Source organism: Chiloscyllium plagiosum, chromosome 11, assembly GCF_004010195.1.
Source record: "Chiloscyllium plagiosum isolate BGI_BamShark_2017 chromosome 11, ASM401019v2, whole genome shotgun sequence".
Classification (NCBI taxonomy): domain Eukaryota; kingdom Metazoa; phylum Chordata; class Chondrichthyes; order Orectolobiformes; family Hemiscylliidae; genus Chiloscyllium; species Chiloscyllium plagiosum.
The window spans coordinates 1,469,543-1,484,231 of record NC_057720.1 but is presented as its reverse complement, the minus strand read 5'-3'; the positions used below and the strand labels follow the sequence as shown (position 1 = coordinate 1,484,231).

At 41.2% G+C, this 14,689-nt stretch overlaps 2 protein-coding genes across 5 annotated transcripts in view; both read right to left on the bottom strand.

Annotated features, from left to right (window-relative positions):
• Window positions 1-397: 397 nt before the first annotated feature.
• LOC122554688 (ATP-citrate synthase-like) lies at window positions 398-3,902 on the bottom strand. The gene is made up of 4 exons (XM_043700065.1): window positions 3,790-3,902; window positions 2,951-3,033; window positions 1,872-1,984; window positions 398-540 (listed from the first exon to the last, which is right to left on the bottom strand). Exons 1-4 carry the CDS (start codon window positions 3,886-3,888, stop codon window positions 398-400), a joined length of 438 nt encoding a protein of 145 aa, XP_043556000.1. The 5' UTR covers window positions 3,889-3,902.
• A 3,226-nt stretch (window positions 3,903-7,128) lies between these two features.
• The window catches only part of tyw3 (tRNA-yW synthesizing protein 3 homolog (S. cerevisiae)), a 33,936-nt gene continuing 26,375 nt past the window's right edge, over window positions 7,129-14,689 (bottom strand). For all 4 annotated transcript variants that reach the window (XM_043698554.1, XM_043698556.1, XM_043698553.1 and 1 more), the window contains one exon: window positions 7,129-11,451. In XM_043698554.1, coding sequence (XP_043554489.1) covers window positions 11,256-11,451 — 196 coding nt within the window. In that variant the 3' untranslated portion in view covers window positions 7,129-11,255. The remainder of the gene's footprint in view (window positions 11,452-14,689) is intronic.

Sequence of the window (14,689 nt, the reverse complement as noted above, 5' to 3'; positions counted from 1 at the left end):
CAATAACGAGAGGTCACGCTTTCAAGGCGCGAGGTGAAAAAGTTTAAGGGGGATACATGCGGCAAGTACTTTACACAGAGTGTGGTAGGGGCCTGGAACGTGTTGCCGGCAGAGGTAGTAGAGGTAGATTCATTTAAAATACGTCTGGACAGATGTATGAGTCGTGGGGAATAGAGGGATACAATTGCTTTGGAATTGGGCCCCGGGTTTAGACAGTGGATTTGGATTTGCTCAGGCTTGGAGGGCATATTCCTGGGCTGTAAATTTTCTTTGCTCTTTTGTTCATCCACTCCCTCCATCATCCATCGCTCACTAGCAGAGTGTACCATGTACAAGATCCACTCAAAAACTCACTCAGCTCCTCCAACTTTGTAATTTGCACATTGTAAATTCACAACTACCATCCAATCTGCTGTGACTGCCCAAGTCCAGGTAATTTTCCAAAATTCTCATCAGTGCACTTGCTATTTCTCTCGCCATCTCTAAAGTGGCTAAAGAAGATTGGGAAAACTTTAAAGGTCAACAGAAAGCCACAAAGACCTATAAAGAAAAGTACGATAGAATGTAAGAAAAAAACTCACACAGAATATAAAGACAGATAGCAAACATTTCTATAAATATATAAAATGAAAAAGAGTGGCTAAAGTAAACATTGGACCTTTAGAGGATGAGAATGGGTATTTAGTTACAAGATATGATGAAATGGCCGAGGCATTGCATAGGTATTTTGTATCCATCTTCAAGTGCACTGGTAGTAATTTTCTAAAATTCGCTGGACTCTGGGGCAGTCCCAGCAGATTGGAAAATAGCAAATGTGACGCCATGGTTTAAAAAGGGAGGTAGACAAAAGATGGGGAATTATAGACTGGTTAGCTTGACCTCTGTAGTGGGGAAGATGCTTGAGTCTGTTATCAAGGAAGAAACAGCAAGGCACCTTGATCAAAATTTTCCCATTGGGCAAACCCAACATTGGTTTATGAAGGGCAGATCATGTTTACCAAATCTTTTGGAATTCTATGAAAACATTATGAGGAAGATGGACAATGGGGACCAAGTGGAAGTGGTGTACCTAGATTTCCAAAAGGCCTTCCAATAACTTCTCATGTCCCCTCCTGACTCTTCTTAGATCTCTCTTTAGGTCTTTCCTGGCCAACTTGTAGCTTTCACGTCTCATCTTAACATAAGCCTTTTTTTCTTCTTGACAAGAGATTCAACTTTTCATAGCTCCCTCACTCGACAACTTCCTCCCTGCCTGACAGGTACATGCTTATCCAGTTCCAGTGCGAGCAGCAGCGAAGGTAAGACCGTTTGGTTTTAAAAGTGCTTACCGGTAGCGGGCAGCGGTGTTTTTTTTTCTCTTTCACTCTCTCTTCACAGAAAGAGTGGGAGCACCAGGAGGAAGTGACGACGACCAGAGGGGCAGCCGGGAAGGAAAGCGGTGAGTATTTATACTCACCCTTCGAAGCGGTCAGTCAGTTCCAGTGCGAGCAGCAGCGAAGGTAAGACCGTTTGGTTTTAAAAGTGCTTACCGGTAGCGGGCAGCGGTGTTTTTTTTTCTCTTTCACTCTCTCTTCACAGAACGAGCGGGAGCACCAGGAGGAAGTGACGACGACCAGAGGGGCAGCCGAGACCCGGAAGCAGTTAGTGTAAGCTTACCTGGGTAGGTTTTTTCCCCCTTTAAAAGCGCGAAGGAGAGGATACTTGTGGGGGGGATGACTTACCAGGGGTAAGTAACGGGGCTCAGGTCTCTGGCACGGAGCCTGTCCCCGTTACTCAGAAGGGAAGGGTGAAGAAGAGCAGAGCAGTAGTAATTGGGGACTCGATAGTTAGGGGCACAGATAGGCGGTTTTGTGGGAACGAGAGAGACTCACGTTTATCATCTAAAAGGAAACTAATAATGAACTTACCAATAAAGCCCATACTTCGTCCAAGCACAAAGATTCCATTCAGGGCACCAATCTCCACATACTCATCAGCTTCCTCCCTGTACAAAATTTAGGCAAATTAGCACTACTTTCAAATTGAGAAAGATAGGTCAACATTAACTACTCTGTACTCAGACACTGGCATAGAGCCAGCACTTGCTGTTCATGTAGAATTGTCAGCAATGCACAGTACAAAACTATGGCAAGTAATTGCATTTCCTTCTAGAATCTTCCCTTTATTCCAGTGAACATTACAAATCTATTTTTGCTTTGAAATCTGTTATGCAACTTCCACCCCTTATTATCGCTCTCAACCAATGAAAAAAGTCCTCAACTACCCCAGAGTGCAGCAGTTATCAGATATTGAACCTTCAGGAGGAGATAGATGGACTTTTAATCATTAATGATTTGAAGGATTATGCATAGTGAGCAGGAAGATGTAGGTGCAATCAGACATAATCCTATTAAACAGTAGCGCAGGTTTAAGGTGCTGAATTGCCTACTCCTGCTCAGGTTACAACACAGAACTGCACAGTACTGGAACAGGCCTTTCACTGTCGGGTGACTGTGAGAGTTTGCACATTCTCCCCATGTCCAAAAATGTGCAGGCTTGGTGGATTGGCCATGGGAAATGCAGGGTTACAGTGATAGAGTTGGGTGGTGTTCTGAATAGGAATCTCTTTGGATGGCCAGTATGGACTTGATAGGCCAAATGGCCTGCTTCCACACTAAGGATTCTACAATTCAACTTAGAAAGCAGTGAAACTGGAAACAAGGAAGTTGCCCATATGAGCTCAGGGACAGTGCATCCTGTGGCTGCACTTGTACTCTCGATGGACAAGGGATCATTTCACTGCTTTACAACTCCAACAACTGCGATTATACTCAATTGAATAAAAATTGCTATGAAGCACCCAAAGGTTGTGAAATGTTATAGAAATACTTTTTCTGTCACTGAATTCAATAACAGCCTCAGATAGTTCCACATCAAAATGTGCAACTTTTCCTACACCGAGAGAACATACCTTGTAAATGCACCACAGTTTCTTAGCAAGTCAACCATGGCAACACCAATAAAACCGTCAACATTCAGGATAAGATTTGGTTTCTGAAAGAAAAAAAATGTAACCATTCAATTCTCAAACAATATTTATACATCAATAATAAAAACAGATGGGGCAAGATTTTAATAACTGCAACAATTCAGAAATGGTTAATTCTTCAGAATTTGCATTATTAAAAATAAAACGTAAGCATGTCTCGTGAAAGCTCATCCAACCACATTTTGTGCTGCAGATTTTGCTTAAGGAAAAGTTTTCCTTTAAAAAGAGAACCACATTTTATTGATATGCTGTTGGCAAATAATTTGGAAACAAGCTAATTCAGTGACAAAAAACGGAAAGTACTGCAGATGCTGTAAGTCAGAAAATCAGAAGTTGCTGGAAAAGATCAACAGGTTCTGCAGCATCTGTGAAGAGAAAATAGAATCAATTTTTTGGGTCCAGTGACCATTCCTCAAAATGCAGCTCAGTGACTGCTTGCCCAGATTCTGCATTTAACCAACTTGCCATCTGACAATGAAGCACATTCCACAGTGTACAGCACAAAGCTACTCAAACTGAAGTTAATCAAAGTCTAAAATAAAATTTGAGCTATTCTGAAAGGATTGTTCCAGGTAATTCCAATGAAGGCGCTGCTTCCTTCCCTACCAAAACTCTGAAGGCCTTGATCAGAGTTACCAAAATCAGTTTTGAAATTTCTACAGCTGAATTAATATTCATCACTCAATCCCCGATAGAACTGAAGTCTGTGGAAGATAGGTTATTTGCTGACCAGTTTTCAGGTTCCTGTGTAGGTTCCATACCTTGGAGGTAGTAATCTTCTCCACTTCTAGCGCATAGTCGAGGAGAGGTGTGGCTGGGAAATGCTGCTTCACAAAATCCTTTAGGATCTGTACCCTCATGTCTGGATTGTTAATCTGTGATCAGGAAAGTTTAATTCATCAAATACCACAATGGCGATTTAAATGTGCAGTACATACCAGGATCTCTATCAGATCATGGTATTTCCAAAGTGACTGATCATCATTCCCAGACTATATATTTGTGACAGCTGAAACGTTGTCACCTCTAGATGCAGTTACCCCAATCTTCAACACGGAATAAATCAGAGTGCTTCCAAAACACTGAACATCAACACAATTGGCAGATTACAGCCACTGTACTCCCCAGCAACTCAAGACAACTTATACTTGTGTTCCAAACTCTGGTTTTCCTGTTTTAATTTGTAAAAAGCTATTCCTTAAAATCTTAAATCAATTCACCACAACCATGAGATAATATGAGATGTATGACATTTATTTGTATTTAATTTAGAAGTGTCACCTTCAATGATAAACCCTTGTAAACCCAAGTCAAAAACACTTGGGGAAAGCGGTAGATGTGGTATATATGGATTTTAGTAAGGCGTTTGATAAGGTTCCCCATGGTAGGCTACTGCAGAAAATACGGAGATATGGCATTGAGGGTGGGTTGGAGGTTTGGATTAGGAATTGGCTGGATGGAAGAAGACAGAGGGTAGTAGTTGATGGCAAAGTTTCTTCATGGAGTGCCGTCACTAGCGGTGTTCCGCAAGGATCTGTTTTGGGACCATTGCTGTTTGTCATTTTTATAAATGACCTGGAAGAGGGGTTAGAAGGTTGGGTGAGCAAGTTTGCGGATGATACGAAAGTCGGAGGAGTTGTTGACAGTGAGGAAGGATGTGGCAGGTTACAGCAGGATATAGAGAGGCTGCAGAGCTGGGCAGAAAGGTGGCAAATGGAGTTTAATGTAGCTAAGTGTGAGGTGATTCACTTTGGGAAGAATAACAATAAGATGGGGTACTGGGCTAATGGTCGGATACTTGGTAGTGTGGATGAGCAGAGGGATCTTGGTGTCCATGTACACAGATCTTTGAAAGTTGCCACCCAGGTAAATAGTGCGGTGAAGGCGGCATATGGCGTACTGGCTTTTATTGGTAGAGGAATTGAGTTCCGGAGCCCTTAGGTCATGTTGCAGTTGTATAAGACTCTGGAGTATTGTGTGCAGTTTTGGTTGCCATACTATAGGAAGGATGTGGAGGCACTGGAACGGGTGCAGAGGAGGTTTACCAGGATGTTGCCTGGTATGGTAGGAAGATCGTATGAGGAAAGGCTGAGGCACTTGGGGCTGTTTTCATTGGAGAAAAGAAGGTTTAGGGGTGACTTGATTGAGGTGTACAAGATGATTAGGGGGTTAGATAGGGTTGACAGTTGAACCTTTTCCCGCGTATGGAGTCGGGTATTACAAGGGGGCATAGCTTTAAATTAAGGGGGGGTAGATATAGGACTGAAGTTAGGGGTAGGTTCTTCACTCAGCGAGTCGTAAGTTCATGGAATGCCCTGCCAGTAGCAGTGGTGGACTCTCCCTCTTTATGGGCATTTAAGCGGGCATTGGATAGGTATATGGAGGATAGTGGGTTAGTATAGGTTAGGTGGGCTTGGATCGGCGCAACATCGAGGGCCAAAGGGCCTGTACTGCGCTGTATTCTTCTATGTTCTATGTTCCTCGTATAAGCTCCACATTTCAATTGTGCCCATCCCCTGCAGTTCCCTTCCCAATCCCACAAATCCAAAATCTTGCCTAGTTACATTATTAGCCTAGATTAGATTTACATTAGATTCCCTACAGTGTGAAAACAGGCCCTTCGACCCAACTAGTCCATACCGACCCTCCGAGACCCACCCAGACCCATTCCCTCTGACTAATGCACCTAACACTACGGGCAATTTAGCATGGCCAAATCACCTAACCTGCACATCTTTGGACAGTGGGAGGAAACCGGAGCACCCGGAACAAACCCATGCAGACAAGGGAAGAATGTGCAAACTCCACACAGACAATCGCCCAAGGCTGGAATCGAACCTGGGACCCTGGTGCTGTGAGGCAGCAGTGTTAAACACTAAGCCATCGTGCTGCACATAATTGCCTTTCCCTCAGCTATAACTCTTGACCTGCGGTATATACCTAAACTTTCCCATCACTAAACATAACTGAATTGTGGTCACTATTAACTAAGTGCTTACCTCCCTCCAAATCTAACACCTGGCCGGGTTCATTACCCAGTATCAAATCCAATGTGGCCTCGCCCCTTGTTGGTCTGTCTACATACTGTGTCAGGAAACCATCCTGCAGTGGATAAAAACTGACCCATCTAAAATACTCAAACTATAGTACTACTAGTCAATATTTGGAAAGTTAAAGTCCCCCATAACAACTACTCAGTCACTCTCGCTCCTATCAAGAATCATCTTTGCTATCCTTTCCTCTACATCTCTGGAACTATTCGGAGGTCTGTAGAAAACTCCTTTCCTGTTTCTCATCTCAGCCCATACTACCTCAGTAGACAAGTCCTCAAACTAAGATAGATTTTTTTGAACAATAAAGGAATACAGGGATACGGTGAGCATGCAGTTAAGTGGATTTGAGTCCACGAAGAGATCTGCCATGATTTTATTGAATGGCAGAGCAAGCTCAAAGGACCAGGCGGCTTACTCCTGCTCCTAGTTTGTATGTTCTTTATGTTCAAAAGAACAAGAATACACATTTTGATTTGGAAATATATTGTCAATCCTTCATTGTTACGAGCTCCTAATCTTGGAGCTCCCTCTCTAACTGGACTGTGGGTGCCCCTCTACCAAAGAGGTTACAACAGTTAAAAAAGACTGCTCATTTTTCCAGGCCAGTTAGGGATGGGAGATAAATACTGGACCAGGCAGCAGTGTTCAGAGCCCCATAAGGAATATAGAAGTATGTGCTTATTATATTCATATCTTGATTTTTAAAAAATGATATTGCTAATGATGTTTTTTAAAGAAAATCTCTGTGTTTCTACCATGTCCACCTTTTTATTTAAACAAAATAATTTAATGGTTTGGATTTTCATTCATTGCAATTGTCCTCTGGCCATTTATTGCAAGTGTGTTCAAGGTCAAACAGCGAGCATTTTCACCACCCAGTGAAGATTTTGTTACATGTAAAAGCCATAATTTTCTCTCCCCAACCCCCAATATTAATACATATTGTATAGTCTTTTACATAATTTTCAAGGGGTGACATGTTTCAGCACATTGCTTGAAGGGAATCTTGGCTGACATGTGTTTTTTATGAAGTATCAGACATTGATGTGGAAAGAAAATAATTTATTAGTGTTACATTACCTCTCTGGTCTTGTTAAAGAATTCTACAATATTAACCACACTCCAATGACTTAAATGTTATAACTTAGCCATGACGGAAAACTATAATCACAATTGCATCTGAAATGGATTTGTAAAGTCAATTTCCAACCCTCCTCCACACCTTGTGTCTTCTACTGCTTGTCATCCCCAAATCATGGGTTTCCCAGTTACCCTCGGTGGGACTTTTTGGTAAAACAAAACTATAATCCACTGCTGAATATCACAATCTATTGTTCTTCCCTTTCACTCTTTGAAGTAGATTTGGATTTCTATAGCTCCTTTCAGAGTGCACCAAATCTCCTTGTAGTCAAACAACTCACCATTTTGACTTGGAAATACACTGCCATTCCTTCAGTGTCACTGCGTCAAAAACTTGGAATGCCCTCCCTAATGGCATTGTGGGTTAACCCACAGCACATGGACTGCAGTAGTTGAAGAGGGCAGCTTACCACTACCTTCTCTAGGCTCATTCACCCACAGCCTATAAGCAAGAAAGAAAAAAACACCCTGCCCACCTGTCCCTTATAGTTCTCAGGCCACATCACATGGCCCCCTCATCCTCATGGCTCCTTGCCAACTCGATGTCAACAGTTCTCAACAGGTGTGTATATGAGCTCCCACTGACAAGTGTATTTTAGGTCATGGTTCTCAGTGACTTTGCTTGATAGACATCTTCATGTAGTTGTTATTCTGTGTCAATATTCATTTTCACAAGTTTAAATCCTTAAAGCTTTTTATTTTCTTTTTCCTTCATATGATGCAGGTATTGCTAGCTAGGCCAGCACTTATTACCCATTCTGAATTACCCGGACAGCTGTTCAACAGTCAACCACATTGAGAGTCTGGAGTCATGTGCAGATCAGACCAGATAAGGATAACAGATTTCCTTCCCTGAAGGGTATTAGTGATACAAATGGGTTTTTATAACCAATAAATATTTATATTTAAGGTGTTTAATCGCCAATGTGTGGAGATTGCCTCCTGATATACTGTATGGTCTTAACAATGGCATGAAAATGAGGTTGGAAACTCACCTGACACTAAATTTGTGAACAGATGCAGACTGTTGATAGGGAGGAATTGGATCACAGGTAGTAGAAATTTGGTTTGGAGCAGGGACTGAAAACAATAGCTTCAATCTGCCATCTTCCATATTTAATTGGAGGTTGGAGATTTTTGCTAAACCATCACCCACTGCTTCAGAATCAAGTACTAGCCAGTAGTGAGAGACTGTTACAGAGTCACACCATCTACTGGCTTGATAGAGAAGTCTACAAAAATCTAACACTATTTCCTATTGGGAAATGCAGTCAATCTTACTCAGCTGCTGTAGTGCTTTTTCAGGAAATGTAAGAAGTAGATCAGACTGCAGAAAAGAATTGTTTAAACCTTTATTAAAAAATGTACACAACACCATTCTGTGTTTAAAGTTATTTAGTGGCTAAATGGGCACCAGGATTAATAATCCAGGAATACCTATTTAAATTACATGGATAATTTAAATTCAGTTTAAATATTGAAAATATAAAGCTGCTTCCAGTAAAAATGACTGCAAGGCTACTGTATTGTCATAAAAGGTCAACTTGGTTAAAAAAAAAAGTCCTGTTGAGAAAGGAACCTGTTGTCCTTACCCGGTCTTCCTTTGTTGCTGCAGACCCATATCAACACAATCTAATGCTCCTTCTCTGTGAAAGGGCCGAACAAAGCAGAGTGTAGCAATCCAGTTTGTACGAAGCCAATCCACTCCTGCCTTCAGGAAAACTGTGTGACAGTAAAATGTCAGCCTTATCAAGTAACACATATCTCCTGATCAATTATGGAATCACACGTTACAAAGAGGACCTTATGGCCCATTGGGTCTGTGCTCGCTTGTTGAGCGAGCATTCCAAATAATTTTATTTCCCCACTCTTTTGCCGTGGCCCTGCAAATATTTGAAGTACAGATCTAATTCCCTTCTGAAACTATTGAATTTGCTTCCATTGCCAGTTCAGGCAGTGCATTACAGATCACAGCAACTCACTGTATTTTTAAAAAATACCTCATTCCCTCCCAGACAGTTTTTCTTTTGCTATCTCCCTCAGATTTGCATCTGTCTTATCGCTGACCCTCCTGCCACTGGAAACAGTTTCACCTTCCTTACTCTATCAAATTCACTTCACAATTTTGAACAGTTTGATTAAGTCCTCTTTAACCTTCTTTGCCCAACTTCTCCAGCCTCTATATTCATTGAAGACCCTCACCCCTTCGTACATCAAAAAATAAAAAAAGGATAAGAGAGGAGAAACTAAATTCAGGTACAGCCCAAAAATGATAATTATGTTAACAGTAGTATTTTGATTAAAAATAAAAATTTTGCAACAAAAGCAGTTTTAGTGCACAGAAGCCAAGGTTAAGTTTATACATCATAACAGAACTAAGTAGCCACCAGTCATGATTTGTATACAAACAGTAAGCTCAGTATTTCTTTTTGGAATTCTGCAGCTGAATTGTATCCATGGACTGCTATTTCCGACACTAAATGCCCAATTACCCTCATAATTGGAATAGGAAGAAGGCGACTGTCTTGTTGAATTTTAGTGAACCATCAAATATCCAGCATGCTTCACAAAAAAAGAAAAGTACAAAAACGTCATCAGCGTCATAAACAAAAAAGCAACTGTGGCTTATAATTCAAACCAGAGCTACGGTTTAACAATCCTCAGGCCTTTTGCTCCGCTCTTACACTGTGGCAGACCTGAGAAGTCACACCTGCCTCTCCAGCCAAGCCAAGTTTAAGATAAATCACCAACAGAATCTATTTCATTGGCTAGGCAGCTTTCGGAGCAGCCGACAATTGCGAAGGGTGCAATGCAAAAGTTAGTCCTTCCTAGCTTTCTGTTAATCTCAATATCGGGAGTTTTAAGGGAACACATGCTTCCCTTTTAAGTTTCATACTCAATTTATCCATGGTACCAGATTTGTTTTGTTACCCCTCACCCATTTTGATCTCTGAGTCTGTGTACTGTTTACCCATTTCCCAGGAGAGGATTAATCACCTGTTACGGAGTTGTCCTGCTTAATTACCTCTCCATCCCATTTTCCTATAATGAACCCAACTGTGTTGCAGTCACCATTCCCCAATTTTCTTTTACTTTCTATTAGCTATTCGCTCCATTTACATTGCAGAACTTAATCAAGCAATGCTTCCTTCCTTGTTGGACTGGAGATGCAGTGATTTAGGAAGCAGTGTTGTGTGTATTCCATAAAATAGCATGTCGTTCTTTAACCTTTATTCATTGTACCTTTGGATACCTGGCTCCAAATTATGGGATTCCTTCCCTGAATTTCTTTATCTCTAAGACATTTCTTAAATCCTAACTCTTTAGCCAGGCTTTGGTCACCTTTTAATGACTCCTAGAAATATGGCACCAGATTTTATTTGTTGACACTAAGCATCTAGTGAGGTTTTACCATATAAAAACTACAATGGGAATTGTCAGTGTCTTACTGTACAGCCAACATTAATTGCACTTGTATTGCTGGGAATGCATGTGCAAAGTCAATCAAATACACTTATTTCTGCACTCTCTCATATTATTCACAAATGTAGTAGAAGCCATTCACCCCATCATGCATGTGTTAACTCATGAAGAGCTAATCAATCCTACACTCCATCCCTTTTCTCACAGCCCTGCAAATGTTTTCCTCTTGCAAGTATTTAAATTAAATATAACATGGATCATCTGAGACACATTATTTAAACACCTTTGTCTTATGTTGCCTTCACTAAGTGAACATTTGAAGAAATTTTCAACTAACGTGACCTGAAGTGTCACAGTCTTACCTGGTTAATGTTACTTAAAATCTTCATTTTGTTTTTAAATGAAGAAGGATAAAATTTAGTTCACCAAAAAAAAAGTCTGAAAAAAAAAAGACCCATACAACTGGGGAAAAAAAGACCTCTGATTAAATTATCCCAATTGTTGGTGGAAAGATGATTTTCAGAGATATCAGTTGAGCCCTTCAGGCTCTCCAACTGTGCGCAAGGGCTGCAGTTTTCTTCAATTTCATTCTGAGGATTAAAATGTCGTGATCAGGTGTTGCCCATCAGAAATGCGAGGTCACTCTCGCCATCACTATGGGCTGTTGCTCCGCCATTTCCTCGTTCTTTCTTGGTAGCTCTCTGCCTCCTTCTGCGAGTGTACACACTGGCAGCTATGTTCACCTTTTCATCCAGTTGTTCAGAAGTCACTGGAGCACTTAGAGCAGCTTCGAGACCAGCACAAAACCTAAAATTCATACAAGAATCAAAATGAAGAGACAGCTTAATAAGACTAAACAAAAGAGAAACTGTTTCTACTGGTAAGAGTACTGATAATTAAACACCACAGATTTAATTTCTTTTGACAGTTATCAAGTGGGGAGACTTTGTTTTGAAAGTGAGATCTGGACAGCAGTGCCTGAAAGGGCACTGGGAGCAGATTTAATAACTTTCAAAAGGGAATTGGAAAAATCCTCAAAAGAAAATTTTAAATGGCTATGGAGAAAGATGTGGGGAGTGCAACAAATTGGACAATTCTTTCAAAGTGCTAGTGATAGTACGACAGCCAAATGGCCTCTTTCAATTCTATAAAGAGCACTGAAATACTCTATATGAAGGCATAGAGATGGTGGAAAACTCCAAAACTACACAAAATTATGACAGCAGATCAAAGGTTTAAATTGTACCACCCCAATTTTTTGATTTGATTACTAAAACTTTTGGAAGTCAGGTGGCTTGGTACTTTAATGTCCTGGAGTGAAATAAAAATCAATATGTCCTCTAATTTCTGTTTGCCGTGATCTGCCACCTTGTTGCAGTGTGCAATCTCTTTAAAAGTTGATGTATATTCCCTTTAAGATAAATATACATTGTGTCTGGATCTGTCCTGCTTCTTTTTCCTATGGCACATTCTGATTGCTATGCAGTTTACAGGAAACACTGGTTAAGACACGACTGAATTTGGAATTTTCATGCTCTAATATCACAGGAAGGAAAGGTAAGTAAACAAGAAGTTGTTGGAAAAATCCAACTAGTTCACCCAACTTTCGGGAGGAAAATCTGCCATCCTTACTTGGTCTGGTCACCAATTATTGTTGAAACTTTATTGCTGGAATAGCACAGCAGGTCAGGCAGCATCCAGGGAACAGGAGATTCGACGTTTCGGGCACAGGCCCTTCTTCCTCTTTCCTGAAGAAGGGCCTATGCCCGAAACGTCGAATCTCCTGTTCCCTGGATGCTGCCTGACCTGCTGTGCTGTTCCAGCAATAAAGTTTCAACTTTGATCTCCAGCATCTGCAGACCTCACTTTCTCCTGGTCACCAATTAAATTGGTTCATGGGACATGCACATCACTGGTTGGGCCAGAATTTATTGCTCATCTCTAACTGCCCTCAGGTGATGAGTACTTTGCCTTCTTGAACATATGCAGGGGGTGCATGCAATCACTGAGTGCTGTTGCAAAGGCATCTAATTGCCCTATGAACAGGCTAAGTAAGAACCTTGATTGTAAAAGGGAAACAAGAGACAAATACTTGCCCTGCCAGTGATACCTACACCCCAAAAAAGAATGAAGAAAATGAAACCCAGATTGGTGGGATCACAGAGCTTTTAGAAAGCATTATTCATAAGGAACAATTTACATGGTTTTGGGACTATACTGGATATTCTTTCAAAGAACTGGCACAGATAGAACAGACTGAATAGTCCCCTCTCCTGTACAACTCTGTGGTTCTAAAATAATTTTAATGAATGTCTGGACAACTTGCACAAGTTCATCCAGCAGAAACAGTTGGTTTATTTTATTTGGGTCAGGCATCTGCACGTCGTGTAGACTAAAGAAAGAGAGACAGAAAGAAAGAGAGACAGAGAGGAAGAGACAGAGAAAGAGAGAAAGAAAGAGAGAGAGAGAAAGAGAGAAAGATCATTGCACAAAATTATAAGTCAGTTTGATTAAATTCACAAGCCAGAATCCAGTGCTTTAAAGAAAGTAAGTAATGAAAACTCAAATGGGTTAAGCTGTGGCTCAGTGGGTAGCAAGGTCTCAGAGACAGAACGTTGCAGGTCAAGTCCCACTGCAGACATTTCAGTTCAAAACTCAGTGTCGCACTGATGGAGCGTTCATCCTTCCGATGGGACATTGAATCAACATACGGTCTTCTGCCAATGCAGCATGAAAGATACCAATGGCAATATCTTGAAGAACAAAGGAGTTCGCCCTAATGTCCAAGGCAATAACTAAAGTCACAAAATCACATCATTTGGACACTACCTTAGTGATGTTTGTGGGATATTGTTGGGTGTGCATTAGCTGTCACACTTCCTACAAGAATGCAATGCAAATGATTTAAAAGACCCCACAGAGTCATAAAGATGGAAACAGATCCTTTAGTCCAACTCATACATGTTGACCAAATTTCCCAAACTAAATTAATTCCACTTTTTAAAATTCATTCACAAGATGAGGGCATCACTGTGTAGGCCAGCATTTATTGCCCATCCCGAACTGCCCAAGGGGAAGTTGAGAGTCAACCACATTGCTGTGGATCTGGAGTCACATATAGGCTAGACTAGGTAAGGATGGCAGTTTCCTTCCCTGAAGGACATTAGTGAACCAGATGGGTTTTTACAATAATCGACAATGGATTCATGATCATCATTAGACTCTTAACTCCACATTTGTTATTGAATTCAAATTCCATCATCTGCTGTGGGGGCATTCGAACCTGGGTCCCCAGAACATTACCTGGGGATCTGGATTAACAGTCCAGCGATAATACCACTAGGCCATTGCCTCCCAATTTGCCTGGTCTTGGTCCATATCCTTTTAAACCTTTCCTAGCCATATAGCTATCCAAATGTCTCTTAAATGTTGTAACTGTAGCTAAATGACATATCTTTCTTTTTTGCGAGCTATCATTGGTACCTGGGACTTCGATGTTGTGGCTATTACGGAGACATGGGTAGAACAGGGACAGGATTGGCTGTTGCAGGTTCCAGGGTTTAAATGTTTTAGTAGGGTCAGAGGTGGGGGTAAAAGAGGGGGAGGTTTGGCATTGCTTGTCAAAGATAGTATTACAGTGGTGGAGAGGACGGTGGATGGGGACTTAGTATTACAGCTGTGGAAAGGATGATGGATGAAGACTCGCCATCTGAGGTAGTTTGGGCTGAGGTTAGGAATAGGAAAGGTGAGGTCACCCTGATAGGAGTTTTTTTACAGGCCTCCTAATAGTCCTAGAAACGTAGAAGAAAGGATGGCGAGGATGATTCAGGAGAAGAGTGAAAGTAATAGGGTGGTTGTTATGGGGGACTTTAACTTTCCTGATATTGATTGGGAAAGCTATAGCTCAAGTTCGTTAGATGGGTCAGTGTTTGTCCAATGTGTGCAGGAGGGTTTCCTGACACAATATGTAGATAGGCCAACAAGAGGTGAGGCCATACTGGATTTGGTTCTGGATAATGAACCAGGCCAAGTGTTAGAATTAGAG

Excerpts from the sequence above, each read along its gene's own strand:
- LOC122554688 (XM_043700065.1), bottom strand. The coding sequence starts at position 3,888 with ATGAGGGTACAGATCCTAAAGGATTTTGTGAAGCAGCATTTCCCAGCC. Across the intron at positions 3,034-3,789 it reads AGAAGATTACTACCTCCAAG|AAACCAAATCTTATCCTGAA; the intron begins GTATGGAACCTA and ends TTTTTCTTTCAG. Across the intron at positions 1,985-2,950 it reads AACTGTGGTGCATTTACAAG|GGAGGAAGCTGATGAGTATG; the intron begins GTATGTTCTCTC and ends AATTTTGTACAG.